Below are 17,714 nucleotides of genomic sequence, written 5' to 3'. Positions count from 1 at the left end.
TAATGGGTCGTTCCCGACATAACCCGAGAACCACCTCTTGGGTATCTGATCAGCAGATTTTCTCATTCTATATAAAAAAAACTACGACATAAGGAAGTCACATCATTATAATCTAATTATTTCAATTGTAAATTGTAATGCTGTAATATCTCGAGACCTTTTTCAAGTACTTCTTAATTATTCGATTTTATAAATTTTATCCAAAATGCATTCATAAAAAAAGTAAAACTAAATACTTTTCTTCGATGTGAATTAATGCGTGTAATTGTATGCAATGATAACAGAAATATCTGACCCTTCTATTAATATCGCATAGGCACCGACAAAATCAATACCCAAGGTTATCACTAATTATGCATGCAACAGAGCACTCGCATTTCCTTAATGATCTCAATAAAAAATACAACAGAGTTTTAATCACATCAATTAACTTCGAATCACAAACCAGTAAACTCAGAAAGGCGAACACATCTTCCAGGGTCACGGGGGCCTGTCACCAGCAATGCAGTTTGATTAAAAGTGCGTCATATAGAAACCATAGATATGCATTCCTTTCGACAATATCTTACCTTTCAACAATGGATCTTCTAGCGATAAACAGTTCCACAGCCTCGTTAATGTCCGTTGTGAACATAATCGCATTAAACTACTTCACGGAATTCCACACCGTGTGTGTGATCAAAACTTCACTTGATTACGTCCTGATCAACGTACCGATTCCAACGGCCGTGATTACTGTGGATTCTACCTTCAATGAGACTTTTCAAACTGCCGTAGATGAGGGCTGTCAAGCGTTTATCGTATCCGAACGGGCGTTGATGACATTCATGGATGCGTTCGTCGAAATTCATGACAACTCGGATCAGAGATCTTCTAACAAGAGGCTTTTGGTACTTTTGGATATGTACGATTTGGAATTTGTGAATGCATTCATCAAACATCCAAATACACTGGAGCTGCCGAGCACTGCCCTGTTGGTTCCAAACTACTCCGAAGATTCCGTTGATGTGTACTCTACAAAGTTTTTCAACGATGGTACGAGAAGCACTGTCGTGGTGGAGATTGAACCCATCGAAGGGCTGGATTGCTATCCGGATAAATTTAGTAACATGAATGGTGTTCCGATCCATCTGTGCACGCTTATGTATCCACCGTATGCGTACTATGAGGAAACGGTTGGCAGGTTACACTATTGTTGAGAACATTTTGCCAAGGTGAAGATTTTCTTGTAGATTCCGGAGAGAGCTAACGCTCGTTATCATACGTCCTTCAAGAAAGAAGACATTCCATTGTATTTGGATGGGACTGAGGTGATACTGCTCGTAGAATTCTGCCGCAAGTACAACTGCAGCGTAGAGGCGTCATTTGGTAAGTTCTGCTACGTTGTTACAATAATTACCATGAAATTAAACTCAATCGATTCCGGCAGACGAAATATTCCTGTGGGGAGAGGTGTACGACAACCATACCGGGAATGGACTCTTGGGCTCTGTGGTTGAGCGTCGAGCTGACATTGCCGTGGCAGCCATCTACTACTGGTAAGATCTTTGCACCCCGTAAGTTTCTTTCACCATATTCTCATTTACAGGCGACAACCGTACAAATTTGCCACCTACACACAACCGATAAGTCGTTCTGGTATAACGGTTCTTGTTCCAAAGCCTCGTATTCTACCACCTTGGAGAACACCGTTCCTTTCATTCTCGTCATCTCTGTGGTTAGCAGTCTTTGTAGCCTTATGTGTTGGCGTTTTAGCCGTATGGTTGATAGAGAAAATACGCTTCAAAGTACTGCAACCCAAGGAACTACCGGTTACGATTAGCGATGCACTGTTAACAATGATCGGTTTCTACATGGAACAAAGTGCTCGTATGAGAACCGATATGATTTCATGTGTCCTGCTGTTCACCTCTTTGTTGTTTGCTGGCTTCATGGTTGGTAACACCTACGGTGGAGGCTTGGCAGGTATCATGACCATTCCACAATACGAGAAACCTATTGATACTACCATGGATTTGGCTGAGACTGGGATTATGTGGGGAGCCACCGCCCTGTCGTGGATATTCTCTATTATGTCAGCACCACAGGTAACGCTACTTAATATAGATTCGAATAAAGTTAACAATGATCTCGTACCTAGCCGTACATGAAAAAGCTGGTAAAGTCATACCGAGTTATTAGTGATGACTTCATGGCAAAGCATTCCAAAACCCACGATATGGGATTTGCCGGAGAACGTACCGAGTTCCAGCATTTTGTTCCGGCGGATTTTGTCGACAGTGAAGCATCGACCATGCTTCAACTGCTGAAAGACGACCTCTACTGGGAAAGCGTTGCTGCAATCATCACCAAAACATGCCCTTTCAAGCAAAAGTTCAACGACCTTATCATGCAGGTCAAACAATCCGGTATACAAAACTACTGGGAACTTCAGGTGAGCTGCGCACATTCCTAAAACTGGAGTTTAACTAATAACCGTCCCTCAAATTCCAGGCCTCAAACAACTATCTACACGGAACGATTCAGTTGAACATTCTGAATGCTAGATCCGTCGGATCCGGTGACAACGTTGTCCGACTGACGATTTCGCACTTTTTGGGCGCGTACATGATTCTGGGGGCCGGACTTGGCATGGCAACGTTGACTTTCCTGCTGGAGATTTTCCGTGTTCGGTTGACGCAGGCGATACACCGGAAAGCTCGCCAATTGAAACAAAAGCTGTACAATTTGAGTAAATCCGTCGTGAACGAAGCATTCAGTGAATAAAACAAGTTTACGTAAAACACTGTGATAAGTTTCCGGACCTACTTACCTTACCGATCAGGCTAAGGCCGGGGTGGCCTCTGCTGTATATAGTAGCCGCCTCCATTCCACTCGGTCCATGGCTGTTTGTCTCCAGTTCCGCACTCTGCGTAGGGTCCGCAGATCGTCCTCCACTTGGTCGACCGACCTAGCTTGCTGCGCTCCACGTCTTCTTGTACCGATCGGATGACTCTCGAGAACCATTTTAGTCGGGTTGCTATCCGACATCCTGATGACGTGACCCACCCACCGTAGCCTCCCGATTTTCGTGGTATGGACGATGATTGGTTCTCTCAGCAGCTGATGCAGCTCGTGGTTCATTCGCCTTCTCCAAGTCCCGTCTTAAATATGCACTCCGCCGTAGATGGTACGCAACACCTTCCGTTCGAAAATTCAAGGGCGTATTAGTTCTCTGCATGTAGAGTCCATGTTTCGTGCCCATAGAGAACGACCGGTTTGATCAGCGTGTTGTAGATAGTTAACTTCGTGTTACGGCGAACTTTATTCGATCGTAGAGTTTTGCGAAGTCCAAAGTAAGAACAATTTCCTGCCACAATGCGCCTCTGAATTTCTCTGCTGGTGTCGTTGTCGGCGGTCACCAGTGAGCCCAAGTACACGAATTCTTCAACCGCCTCGATTTCATCACCGTCGATATAAATTCGGGGTGGCGGGCGCGTCGATTCCTCCCTGGAGCCCTTTGCCATCATGTACTTTGTCTTTGACACATTAATGACTAATCCGATTCGCCTGGCTTCACTCTTTAGTCGGATGTACGTTTCCGCCATCGTCACAAATTTACGAGCAATAATATCAATATCATCAGCGAAACCAAGCAGCTGAACGGACTTCGTGAAAATTGTTCCACTCGTGTTTATCCCCGCTCTCCTTATCACACCCTCTAAAGCAATGTTGACCAGCAAGCACGAAAGACCATCACCTTGCCGTAACCGTCTGCGAGATTCGAAGGCACTCGAGAGTGTCCCTGATACTCGAACTACGCACATCACTCGATTCATCGTTGCCTTGATCAATCGTATCAGTTTATCCGGGAATCCGTATTCGTGCATAATCTGCCATAGCTGTTCTCGATCGATTGTATCATACGCCGATTTGAAATCGATGAACAAGTGATGTGTGGGCACGTTATATTCGCGGCATTTCTGCAACACCTGGCGGATGGCGAACATCTGATCCGTTGTAGCGCGTTCACCCATGAATCCAGCCTGATAGTGCCCCACGAACTCTCTTGCAATCGGTGATAGACGGCTGCATAAAATTTGGGAGAGCACCTTGTAGGCAGCGCTCAGTAGTGTGATCGCGTGGTAGTTCCCGCAATCCAACTTGTCGCCCTCTTTGTAGATGGGACACACGATACCTTCCATCCATTCCTCCGGTAAAACTTCCTCCTCCCAAATCTTGGTAATGGCCCAGTATAGTGCTCTCACCAGTGCTTCTTCACCATATTTTAGAAGTTCGCTTGGCAGTTGATCTGCTCCAGCGGCTTTGTTGTTTCAACCGGCCAACCTCCTCTTCAATCTCTTGGAGGTCAGAGGCCGGAAGTCTTTCGTCCTGTGCACATACTCCTAGATCTGTTACCACGCCACCTTCGGTACTTGCAACGTCGCCATTGAGGTGCTCATCGTAATGCTGCCGCCACCTCTCGACCACCTCACGCTCGCTCGTGAGAATATTCCCGTGATTATCTCGGCACATGTCGGCTTGTGGCACAAAGCCTCTGCGCGAGCGGTTCAGCTTCTCGTAAAACTTTCGTGTGTCCTTCGCGATCTCGTTCTTCCTGATGGCGCTTCTTCATCCGGAAGACTGAGCTCTGCCTGTTCCGCGCCTGTCTGTAACGTGCCTCATTCGCTCTCAAACGGTGTTGCAGCACTCTCGCCCATGCTGCATTCTTCTCGTTTTTCAACTGTTCACATTCGCCGTCGTACCAATCGTTTCTGTGATTCGGAGTCGCGAAGCCAAGTGCTGTAGCCGAGGTACTACCTATGGCGGATCGGATGTGCCTCCTGCCATCTTCAAGTGTAGCTGCGCCAAGCTGCTCTTCCGTTGGTAAGGCCACTGCTAACTGCTGCGTGTAGTCTTGAGCCACTTCTACGTAACGCAGCTGCTCGATGTTGAGCCGCGGCGTTCGACTTCGACGCGTGGTGATACTGTCGAAAGTTTTGAGCGCATGCATACAGCGACTAAGTAGCGATCCGAGTCTATATTCGCACTGCACTGCGGTATGTGCGAACATTAGTTATATCCGAGAAGAATTTACCGTCGATTAGAACGTGGTCGATTTGGTTTTCTGTTTGATGGTCGGGTGATCTCCAGGTGGCTTTGTGGATATCTTTGCGGGGGAAGAAGGTGCTTCGGACTACCACACCACGGGTGGCTGCAAAGTTTACGCATCGGTGGCCGTTATCATTCGATACGGCGTGCAGGATGTTTCGCCCGATTACCGGTCTGTACCTTTCCTCCCTTCCTACCTGCGCGTTCATGTCGCCGACAAAGATTTTCACGTCACGCGGCGAGCAACCATCGTATGTTTGCACAATAGAAATGCAAAGCCAAGAAATATTGAACAAAAGTATATCACGAACCATCGTAATCAATTAGTAAAATGGCCTCACGTGTCACAGCAGTACAGAGAATAACGCTTAGGTAAGCAAACTATAATATTCGAACATCTAGTAAAATCGAGGTTAGAGATAAAAACATTAATCTCTTACACTGGTTGCAAAAAATGAAAAAAAATGTATATAGAGAAACTAAAATGAGGGTGACAAGATTTGCTCAAATCGATTATTTATTTTTGTTTTGTATTATACTCACAACATTACACTCGTTTGCTTTATCATCATACAAAGCTACAGCATAGACATATTTAGACATTATGATAAATTCAGTGCGATTGTTTTTACAAGCCTTTCCTTGTGTGCACATTACCATAAAACCAGACATTTGATGAAGTCATTTTGCAATACAGTGTAACCGTTCAGCTACTATTATCCCAATATTATTTTTAATTTGTGCGTATTGTTGAGGAAACTGTAATGTTTGTTTGTTAAGTGTTTGGAATAAACAGAAGTGGTTAGCGTTAGACTAAAATTGTTAACTGTATTAGGTAGTATGAATATGTTGTAAGGTAAATGTTAAATGTAATTTGAATTAACTATGGTAAAAATGGGTGGCGGGCGAAAATCAACTGTGGCAGTAAAATCAGATAAACCGGTAGCACAATGGGTGGTGCTGCTACCAAGGATAGGAAACATGGAGTAGCGGTTAAGGAACAATGGGAAGGCATGGACTGGAGGGCATTTTAAAACTTGAGCTGATCGCCATGATCACTTTCATTTCGGCATTCGTGTGAGACACAAGTGAGTTTTATTTCAAAGTGGCTTTTTGTAAGAAGTTCAGTGAACGATTATAGTGCTTGAGTCCAGCCCAAGTTCATTCAGGTATGCCACATTAAATGGTCTCTGTGATACCAGTGCCTTTATTCCGGATCATTCCAACAGGACCTTTTGAACTACCATTTTGGTACTGTCACGGAATCGCCCCTCACCATCCACACGATTCGGCCTAGTTCGGTTCCCCGGTCTACGCCTAACAGTAAAAGACCAGGCTCTCTGGTCACACTCACCAACCGTGAGAGAGCTCCTCGGGCTAACGGCCCTAATCACCAAAGAGGACCCTTCTCGGCGTGGCCAATACGATCTCGTCCGTGGCCCGTCGATCGAGCCAAAAAAGTCACACACACTCTGTCATAGCCCAAAGAAATACCATAGTTTCTGCACCCGTTGTTCCGCGTACCCCATCCGAATTACCCAGTAGCATGCCGACCCTGTAGATCCAGCTCTAGGGGTCTCATGCTACTGAGCTAGTTATCCGGGAGTCTTGGTTTAGTCACTTTATTTATTTATTTATTTCATTTCGTCAACCGATGTAGACTAGTACATTATACTTATACATATTTTTTCTTATTTCTTAATAATATACTGTGGAAATCCTCATAGGACACCAGGCTAAGATGTAGGATTTGTCCCAGAGAGCTGGGACTGGGACTTCTTCTTCTTAATGGCTGTACGTCCCCACTGGGTCTTGGGCCTGCCTCGCTTCAACTTAGTGCTCTGAGCACTTCCACCAGTTATTAATTGAAGGGCTCTTTGCCTGCCATTGCTTGAATCTTGTATATTGTGAGGCAAGCACAACGATACACTATGCCCGGGGTTCGAGAAAATTTTCCCGACCGGAACGGGCATCTAATCCGCCATTTCCGGGGTGGCGATCCATAGCCTTAACCACTAGACTAACTGGAGACCCTGTTCTACGCCACCTGATGGTAGTTCGTGTTTGTTAGCTGAGGTTAACGTCGTGCAATGATGGCTAAGTATTGATTAGGTGTAACAAGTAATAAGGTAGGAACATAAGGATTATTCACGATTGTACTGTATGCTAAATTTGTGGCGTGTGATGCATTCTGTGTAAAATTGTGTGATTATTTATTAAATGTAGGACACGCGAGGAAAAAATGTGGGTCTGGCTTGCAGTTTTAGTGAAGTAGGGTTCGGCGTGAACAGACGCGTTAATTGTCATTTTACTCGATTTCACGGATTCGAAACTATTTCACCGGATGATTCATTCTGTAATACTGTTATTACACCAGTATTTCAAGTATTGTACTTTGTATATGTTGTGTATTATGTGCTCAAGGGGTCGCGTCTCTCTACGTGGTGGAATACTTATCACTACCAAATTATATGTTTATGTGAAAGTGTTGATGATTCATCTTTTGAACTTTTAAAGACAATTACACCGTCTTCGACCTTGCGGCCTCTACAGACTGAACAATACTAACATTTGACAACGGACAACACATATAACACCCAGTGGCCCAGTGGAGAATTTTTCGTTTGACGAAAAGTTTTCCCCGACTGGAGCGGGAATCGAACCCACACTCCGAGGCTTATGAGACACCTAAACGACTGACGCCGCTAACCGCTCGGCCACGAAGCCCATAAATCGGAACCAGAACTCCGAATACTTTAGAAACGTGTATTGTTAGGTCGTTTTCTTAAATCTCCTTCAGTTTAGTCGAATTGTAGGACAACTTAAATCATTCTTCATAAGCCTCTTGTAAAAGGCTATATAGGGGAACTTACGTATTCTCGGCAGTTTTGTTCTCTTCGTCATGGGAGGTTTTTTGAAACCTGTTGGTCTCAGAATTGGCCTCAAATCCTTCCCAACCAAGCTGAGTTTTATGCCCAAATTTCAGGCGATTCGGCCCACAAAAACCCCCCATGACGAAGAGAACAAACCTGCCGATAATACCCTTCGTCACCCTACCTACTTCTCCGAAAACAGTAACCCCATCAACCTTTCTCAGTAACAAACAAATTTACATGTTGCCTTTTCTATTCATAGGAATTGCACTCCGTCGCTTCTCCAGTCCATTAATATGGAGTCGCAAACGCGTGCTCCATTCACTCAGCAATGGAGCTTCTTACGGGGGACAATTCCACTACAGTTCTGAACGCTTCGCTCACAGCGTATGTGAACTACCTGGTTCTACGCTATCTTTCGAGTTACTTTGCAGTATGTGTTTTCACGAATCCATCCGACGACATCCAGATCAACATACCTGTCCCGGTTGTGGTCATTTCGATCGATTCCAGCTTCAACCGTAGATTTCAAGATGCCGTTGACGGTGGATGTCAAGCATTCGTTGTGACTGAACAAGCGATGACTCCTTTCCTGGATGCGTTTGTTCCCGTCCATGACAACTCAGATCAACGGTCTTCGGAAAAGCGACTGCTGGTCGTGATGGAATCTGAAGATGAGTTACATTCGAAGAAATTCATAACACACCGGAGTTTTCTGGAGTTCACCAACGTGGTGATTGTGGTCCCAAACCATTCCACCGAGTCTGTAGATCTCTACAGTAGTAAGATTTTCAACGACGGGACAAGGAGTACAGTGAACTTCAGTTTTGAGCAAATAGAAGGACCAGACTATATGCCAGATGCGTTCCAAAATATGAATGATGTTCCTGTTCATCTATGTACTCTTATGTATCCCCCATTTTCGTACTATGAAGAAACTGTGAGTTGTCCTTACAATGTCGTAGAACAATCACAAACTTGACCGTACTTATAGGTGGATGAAAAAGCCAATGCGCGTTACCATGCATCTTTTAGCGAAAAAAACGTGCCTCTATTTCTTGAAGGAACCGAAGTAACTTTGATCGTAGAGTTCTGTCGCAAGTACAACTGCTCCATCGAAGTTTCATTGGGTAAGATCATTTTCGTAACCTTAAAAAATACGTCCAAGTTTCTCTCCATTTCTGTAGACGAAGAACATCTGTGGGGTGAAGTGTTTGACAACCGCACCGGAAATGGCATCATGGGAATGATAGTAGAGCGCCGAGCAGACATTGCAGTATCCGCCATCTTCTTTTTGTAAGAATCTACAAAACAATACCAACAAACATTCATGTGTTGTTTCATCTTTCACAGACTTAACACATACAAATTCGCCACGTACACACATCCGCTGAGTCGTTCTGGAGTTACGGTTCTTGTTCCGAAGCCGCTTATACAGCCACCCTGGCGGACACCATTCCTATGTTTCAGTCCCTCTGTATGGTTAGCTGTAATCGTAGCTTTCTGCGTTGGAGTCTTGACCGTATGGTCAATAGAAAAGGTACGCTTCCGGATATTGGATCCCAACGAGCAACCGGTAACCTTCAGCGACTCGACTATGACGATGATCAGATTTTACGTGGAGCAAAGCTCTACGATACGAACCGACCTGATGTCCTGCACTTTACTGTTTATCTCGCTGATTTTCGCCGGCTTCATGATTAGCAATACTTACAACGGAGGACTGGCAGGGGTCATGACCATCCCGCAGCACGAGAAGTCCATCGATACGGTGCGGGATTTGGCCGACTCTGGAATGCGATGGGGACAAACGGTTCTGGCTTGGTTGCTCCCTATCATGACAGCATCGCAGGTAAGACTTTGCCTGGTTTGCATACACAACAAGACTACAATTCAATATTCCAGCCTTACGTGAAACGTCTGATGTCCACCTATCGAGTGGTGGATAAAGAATTCATCATCAAACACACCAAGATGCACGATATGGGCTTCATTGGTGAAAGGACCGAGTATGATCATTTCGTTCCGGAGGATTTTGTGGATCATGAGGCGTCGACTATGTTGCAACTGCTGAAGGACGATCTTTACTGGTCGAGCGAAGCAGCTGTCGTTACAAAAACATGTCCATTCCGACAGAAGCTAAACGATTTCATAATGCTTATTAAGCAGTCGGGCATACAATACTACTGGGAATTACAGGTAGGACATCAATAAAAACTGTTCGAAAGAATCTTTCCTAAGAAATTTATACTTCGTCTTACAGGCATCCCACAAATACCTGAATGGATCAATTCAAACCACCATTTTGAATGCCCGATCCGCCGGGTCGAGATCAAAAGGGCACATGATGAAGCTTACCGTTTTGCACTTTGTAGGAGCGTACATGATTCTGGCTGTTGGTCTTGGACTCGCATCAATAGTATTCCTTTGGGAGATTTCTCAAACTCGCAAAACAAACTTATCGACCAGAAGGAAGCAGACTAAACGGGAAGGCTGAAATGCTTCACTGTGTACCTTTTTAGGCTATCCAAAGCAACGTGATAGTTATTCTGCATCTTGATAATATTTCTGCAAGTATAGCTTAAAAATATTTTAACTTATTTTTATACGGTATATACAATGCATATTTATTCATTTATATAACATGCAATGTATGATAGAATAAATAGAATGGATTGTCATTCTGATTGATTAAAGCCCGTAGGCAAAAAAATCGGATTATTTTTAGTGCAAAAGTTTTCCTTTTAACTCCTTGCAGGTACTCGGATGGCGATCAGCCGTTCTAACCTGGAGGATCGACCCTCAGGTTTGCAGAAGCTAATCTATTTTTTTCTAAGCGGTTTGTAGTTTGCCTCCCTTTAGTCTCCAAAATAATTTGCTGCTCTATGGTTTTTGGAGGCTAACTACAAATTGTTGGAGGCTAACTTTTCTGGGCATTGTTAGGCAAAACCTAAGGCTTTAATCGGAATAAATAAATAAATAGAGGAAGGTAACCGGGACGTTGTTTAGACAGCAATAACCCAGATTACATAAGAATTGCAACGAAGTGAAGCGTTTCCTCCACGGGGGTGCTACGGTGATCTGATTTTGTTGCCGCTTATCATGCGCAACCAGAGCACACTAGTACCAACATTCACTCAATACAGCAGCGGGAGAAAATAAGGAAAACGCACTTCGGCGAACAAAGTTTACAAAAAGAGGAATTGTGTGACTTTTCACAAACAATTATCATTCTCTATAGGAACTTTATCTAAACATCGGCACTCTCAAATTGATCATGATCAAAACTTTTAGGGGCTGTCCATTAATTACGTAAGGGAAATTTTACGACTTTTCAACACCCCCACCCCCCCTTGTAAGATTTTTTGTATGAGAACCCAAATATTTTTGTATGGCGCGTAAGATTTCTCAAACCCCCCCTCCTCCATAAACCCTTACGTAATAAATGGACAGCCCCTTATGAGATCTAATGTGATGTGAGCGTTTTGCACCGATACCCCTCGTAAAAAAGTAAACATTCAAATTTCACGACTGTATTGGTGAATATTTTGGCTGGAGCATAAATTTATGCTCCAAGTAAGGAGACACAATCCAACCTGTCAAACTCCATAGTGAAAAAATAGGTTGCGGTCCCCTTGGTTTCCTCCCAAAGTAGTACTTAAAGGTGTAACACGAATAAAAAAAAAAACTGGATGGTGGCTCTAAAGAGGATCAAGGCCTATGGTCAAGTTGTTTAATACGCTAAAGCCCAACCCAAGCAGCACACATGTCACAAAAGAGTATCGACAGCACAAGTTTTTGGTTGTACAGGAGCCACAATTATGTTATTTTAACCAAGAGCCAAGGCGGGAATCCTTGAGAAATCCCTGTGAGAATCTGGAAAGGATTCCTGGAGAAAGTATTAAAAGAATTCCGGAAAGACTTTCTGAAGGATCTCAGATGGAATACCTAGGCGAGTCCTTGAATGAGTCCCTGGTAAAATCTCGAAAGGAATACTGAGAAGAACCAATGAAGAAACCCCGGGAGGATTCAATGGAAGAATTCTGGAAGAAATTCCTGAAATAATTCCAGAAGAAATCCACCACGGATCCCCAGAAGATATCCATGAAGAAAGCCTAGCAAAATCCCTCAATAATTTCTGAAAATAATCTTGGGCTTACCCCTAAAAGATTATCAAATGGAGTCCCTTTTAATATTTGAAAAAAAAAATCACAGGAGGGATCTCTGGGAATCGAGGAGACATCCCAGCAGGAGTCCTGGAAGGAATGCATGAAAGTAGCCCTAAAGGAATTATTTAAAGAATCTCGGGAGTAATCTCGAAGGAATACCTGAATAAGTTCCTAAAACAAACAAAGAGGAATCACGAAATGTCTGAGTAAATGCCTAAATAAAAGTATCCAGATGTGATCGTTGAAGAAACCAATAAAGAAATCTTACTAGAAATCCTTGGAGAAATCATAAAAGGAATCCCCGTGAAAATTCATGAATAAATCTAACGAAAACCTGGTAAAATTCGGTAAAGAAATTTCGAGAGAAATCCTTGAGGGAAGCCCGGAAAAAATCCCTGAAGGAATCTATGATGGAAGCCCAGGAGCAATCACTAAATAAATCTCTACAGGAATATCGGAAGGAATCCTGAAAAGAATCTTGGACTTATCCCTGAAAAAATATCATAAGGTGTCTCTTTGAATATTCTGGAGGGATCCTTTAAACGGCCCTAGAGAAATTTCTGAACGAAATTACTGCAGGAATCCCAGGAGAAATCTCGAGAGGAATGCTGGTAGCAATCCCTGAAATCATTAAAAAAAAATCTGGAGGAGAATTTCAAATGAATATCGAGATAAATTTCTAAATGAAGCCCGGGAAGAATCAATAGGTAAGAAAATCATTAAATATCTGAATAAATTCCTTAGATGATCCAGGCAGAATCCCAAAAGAATTCCGGAATAGAAATCAATGAAAAGAATTCAGAAAGCATCCCTGAATAAATCTCAGTCTAAGGGAGTTCCGAGAAGAATCTATGAACAAATCCTAAATGCATTTCCAAAGGAAACATGGTAAAATTCAATAAAGAAATCCCGGGAAGAATCTATAATAGAATCTCGAAATAAATTTCTGAAAAAAGAGTTATCCCTCTATGGTTGGCTTTTTCGGTCCGGATAAATTATAAGCGGGGTGAAACTATTTCATCCGACGTTTCGACCCTTGCTTTGAAAGAAATGCCTAAAGGAATCCCATGAAAAAATCTAGGAAGCATCCAGGAGAAATCCCCGATACAATCTCGAGAATAATCTGTACATAAATTCTGGAAGGAATCCCAAATGGAATCTCTTAAGGAATCCCGGGAGAAATTTTAGAAAGAATCCCGGGATGAATCCCTGTTAGAATGCCGGAAAATATCCCTGAAGAAATCTCGATGGAATTCCCTGAAGGAATTCTGAGAAGAATTTCTAATAGAATCCCGAGATGAATCAATGAAAGGATTTCGGAAAAAAATTAAAACGGAAACGAATCACGAAATAATTCCCGAGGGAAATCGCTAAAGTAAAAAATGACAGAAGAAATTCTTTAAAATATATCCGGAGAAATCAATCAGGAAAAAGCTCTAAATGAAATTCAGTAGAAATCATTAAAGGAATTTCGGATGTAATCCCGAGAATAAGAAAAGGAATACAGGTGAGAATTCTGTATGTAAAAAAAGTTCTGAATGGATCCAGTGATGAGTCCTTGACGGAACGCCGAAAAATATAATTAAAAAAAATTTCGTAAGAATTCCTAGAAGGAATTTCGGGAGGATTTCCTAATGAAATCCCGGGAGCAATCAACGGACGCCTTGCGGATAGAATTTCTAACCGAATCCCTGAAAGAATCCCAGGAGAAATTCCTCAAGGAATCCCAGGAGAAATTCCTCAAGGAATCCCAGGAGAAACCCCTAGAGAAAACCTAGTGAAAATCAATGATGAAATCATTAAAGGAATCTTAGAGGAAATCACGTAATCAATCCCGGAAAAAATGCCAGAACAAATTCATAAAACAGTCTCAAGGAATCATTGAAGGAATGTGGGATAGAATCCCGGGAGAAATCTCTGAAGAAATCCCGGGAAGAGTTCTTGATAAAAAAAAACCCTGAATGAATTCAGTAAGTAATGCCTGAAGGAAATCCGTTAAAATCGTTGTGGAAATCCCGGGAAGTACCAATGAATGAATCTTGGAAGGAATACCACAAGTAATCCTTAAAGGAATCCTGAGAAAATACCCCTGAAAAGTTGTGGAGAAGCCTCTGATGGAATCTAGGAAACAATACATGATAGAACGAGGAAGAACTTCCGGGAGGAAAACCTAAGGAAATCCTAAGGAAAACCTAAGGAAGGAATCGATGATGAAATTCTAAGATAGCTCATATACACTTGAACAAAATAAATACAGGTTGTGTTATTTTGTTCCAATGATTTTTGTAACAACGGTTGTTATAAACACTTGTACCGTTAGTAGTTGAAATAACAGAAATTCTAACAAAACTCGTTTCCATTCAATATAAAAGTACAACAAGTTGAGATATAATCATAACAAGATTATATCAAAATTTGTTATACTAAATATGCTAAACTATAAAAAAAATAACAAGTGCTGTTATATATTTCAAAACAAATTTGTAACAAGTTTTGTCTAAAAATCTCATGACCGCGGCCGTTTATAATCTTCGAAGCAACGTTTAAGCCAACTAGTGAGCCATTTCCGATGGTAATTTTCGCAATGTACAAAGTATGGATCTTCTAAACAACTTCTACGGAGGCAGAATGCTGACATATTGTGGAACTCTCCAGATATTCACTTAAAAAGTACTGACCCTTACATATGACTGGGGTCTCCAGTTGGCCTCGAGGTTAACGCTATGGACCACCAATCCGGAGACGGCGGGTTTGTTCCCGTTCTGGCCGGGAAAAATTTCCCGACTCCCTGAGCATATTGTACCATTGCGCTTGCCTCACAATATACAAACTCATGCAATGGCAGGCAAAGAAAGCCGTTAAATTAATAACTGTGGGAGTACTTGAAGAGCACTAAGCTGAAGAGAGACAGTCCCAGTTCCAGTGGGAACGTAAAGCTATAACGAAAAATAATAAGAAGATGATGAATAAGAAGAAGGTCGCTGGTCGTTTGGAGAATAGGCCGCTGGACGGATATGGGTAAGTTTGTCTGGATGTGCTCCTGATGGTGGCTTCGGAGAGGATGAGGGTTATGTGGCTTAAGTTTTTCTGGATGTGCGAAAGTCAGACTCGAAGAAGTGAAGGGAGGTTATGTCCAAAGGCTATGTGCTCCAATTTATTTTTTTAATGATAAAAGTCCACGAGAAACTCTTTTTCAAAATTACGAAGTACTTTGGAAGCCAGGTGTAATTTCAGTGGTTTCTTACATCATGGCCAAATAAAAACAGCAACAGTAAAATCTCCTTTACTACACTGGCAACAAAAATCGAAAACAACAATGTGCAAATAAACTTAAATGCGGGTAGGTTAGATACATATGCCCAAATCGATTACATATTTATCTTTCAATTGCGTGTCTAACATTATACTCGTATGCTTCATCCTTATACGAAGCTAGTATAGAGATAGACATCATGGTAAATTCAGTTCCACTGTTTTTATAGGCCTTTCTTTGTGTGTACATATTCAGAGCCGTAGCGTGCAGTTGGCCAGATTGGCCCCCGTCAAGGGTGCCAGGATCAGAGGGACGCCGAAAAGGCTTAACTAAAGCTATAAGAAATGATGACTGTTTTCTTCAAATTTCACTGTTTCAAAGTATCTTAGATTATTCATGTGCAAATGCCGTTTCCCCAAAAAACTCAGATTTTCCTAGTTTATTTTGAATATTTTCCATGATGTTATCTGGGAATCAATTTACTATTTTATTTTGAGAAACTTTTTTTTTTTCAATGAGCAAAACAAAATCAATATGCTTTCGAAATTCTAGTGAAAATTTCTTCCAAAAAAATCCTAAACATTCACACTGGGGAATGTCTAGAGGTTACTTCCGAAGACATTTGTCGCATTAATTCAAATATTTTACAGTGTTGTTATTTTTTTTTTTAATGGAAACATTCAGGTGATGCCTTCAGTTCATACAATTGTTATTTCTCGATAATATTTATTTGGGCTTGTAAATCTAGCAGAAACCACTCAAGTTCCATTGACCAAAAAAATCAGTGAGTTTTTTTTTTTTACATCCTCAAAATAAATTAAGTATTTCAAGAATTCTTCATAAATATCACTAGATAATTCTTTTGAATTTCTTGCTGGATTTCTTTTGCAAAGACTTTGGAAAATTCTCAACGAATTCCTCCAGAAATTCTTGCAAAAAAGCTTCTTCATTAATTTAAAAAAATTAAAAACAATCTTCTGGACATTCCTCTTAAAGTTTCTCTGAAAGTCTCTCAAATAAAGATAAATCAATCAATTAAAGTTTCTTGTATGCTTCCACCACAGATTCCTTTATTAATTATTCTAGGGGTTGATACTTTTATTTTTCAATAATTATGTTTCACAAATATTTTACTGCGTTAATCCTGAAATTCTTTCCATAGTTTCCTTCAGAAATTCTTATAACGACACGTGCAAACATATCTTTGAGGATTAATCAGAAACCCTTGAATAGATTTCCTCAGTAACTTCTCCTTAGATTCCTATGAACAATCCAGCAGAGATTCTATTCAGAAATCCTTCAAGAGATTCCTTCATAAATGCCTCTGAGAACTCCTTCAGAAATTCTTCCAGGTATTTTTTTATGAAATCTTCTTTAGATTATTAAAGAAATTCGACCAAAGTTACCTTCCGAAAATTGTCCATAGATTCATTTAGAAATGAGAAATCGCTCACATCGTCTAATGGTTTCCCTTATAAATTCCTCCAGAAAATCTTAAATTGCAAAAGTTTCAGAAATGTCTCCAGGTATTGTATTAGAAACCTTCATCAAACCTTTTAGGGATTTTGTTTTAGAAAATCCTCCAGAGATAACTTAAGAAACCTTTTCAGGTATTCCTTCAAACATTCTTTTTTCAGAAATTATTCCAACGGTTTTCCACACTCATACTTTTTTAAGAACTGCTCCAGGAATCCCTGCGAGAATTCTCCATAAATTCCACTAAAAATTCTTGCTGAAATGTCTTCCGGGTATTAACAGGTTTTCCTCCGGATTTTCCTGCAAGAATTCCTCCAAAGATTCCTGTATATTATCATTCAGTAATTCTAGCAGGAAGTTTTCGAGAGATTTTAACGAAAACTCAAATAGAGTTTTCTTCAGGAATTCCTCCTGGTATTCCTCCATGCCCATGGTGCGTCTAATCATTACAGTAAATCTTCTTATAGATCTTCTGGGAAATATTTTGATTAAACTTCTGAAGAAACCTTTGGCAAAGTTAATGAAAAAATCTGCAAAAACCGATTCCTGAAAACTCCACCCCTAAAACTCAATTAAGTATTTTTAAAAACAAAATACAGTAGAATAAAAAAGAAAAGAAAAAAAAACTGTTAAACTTTATGAAACAAAATATGCATTATTTATGTTAGGAATCTGAAATGTAAATTCCAATTATTGTGGTCTCAATGATATTCTTGAAATCCAAAATGTGGTCGTACATACAACCGTATAAGAGAAATAAATTTTAAAAAACATGTGGGTGACTTCCACTGAAATTCCTAAAAAAATATACGAATGTAAAACACTTCGAACCACCAAAATCCAAGTTATAGA

General features: G+C 41.2%; 1 protein-coding gene across 1 annotated transcript; it reads left to right on the top strand.

Moving 5' to 3' along the window:
• Positions 1-452: 452 nt before the first annotated feature.
• On the top strand, positions 453-10,925 carry LOC109415510 (uncharacterized). Its single transcript, XM_062857408.1, has 13 exons — positions 453-519; positions 592-1,175; positions 1,233-1,368; positions 1,430-1,538; positions 1,589-2,087; positions 2,141-2,434; positions 2,494-2,764; positions 8,267-8,904; positions 8,959-9,094; positions 9,152-9,260; positions 9,318-9,816; positions 9,870-10,163; positions 10,228-10,925. Exons 2-13 carry the CDS (start codon positions 618-620, stop codon positions 10,459-10,461), a joined length of 3,777 nt encoding a protein of 1,258 aa, XP_062713392.1. The 5' UTR covers positions 453-519; positions 592-617; the 3' UTR covers positions 10,462-10,925.
• Positions 10,926-17,714: the final 6,789 nt, after the last annotated feature.

The sequence above is a fragment of the Aedes albopictus genome, chromosome 3 (genome assembly GCF_035046485.1).
Source record: "Aedes albopictus strain Foshan chromosome 3, AalbF5, whole genome shotgun sequence".
Taxonomy (NCBI): domain Eukaryota; kingdom Metazoa; phylum Arthropoda; class Insecta; order Diptera; family Culicidae; genus Aedes; species Aedes albopictus.
The sequence above is the reverse complement of the archived record's forward strand: the minus strand, read 5'-3'. Positions and strand labels throughout refer to the sequence as shown.

Coding starts and splice junctions, on each gene's coding strand:
- LOC109415510 (XM_062857408.1), top strand. CDS start 618: ATGTCCGTTGTGAACATAATCGCATTAAACTACTTCACGGAATTCCAC. Junction 8,905..8,958: donor TTTCGTACTATGAAGAAACT/GTGAGTTGTCCT, acceptor CCGTACTTATAG/GTGGATGAAAAAGCCAATGC. Junction 9,095..9,151: donor CTCCATCGAAGTTTCATTGG/GTAAGATCATTT, acceptor CCATTTCTGTAG/ACGAAGAACATCTGTGGGGT.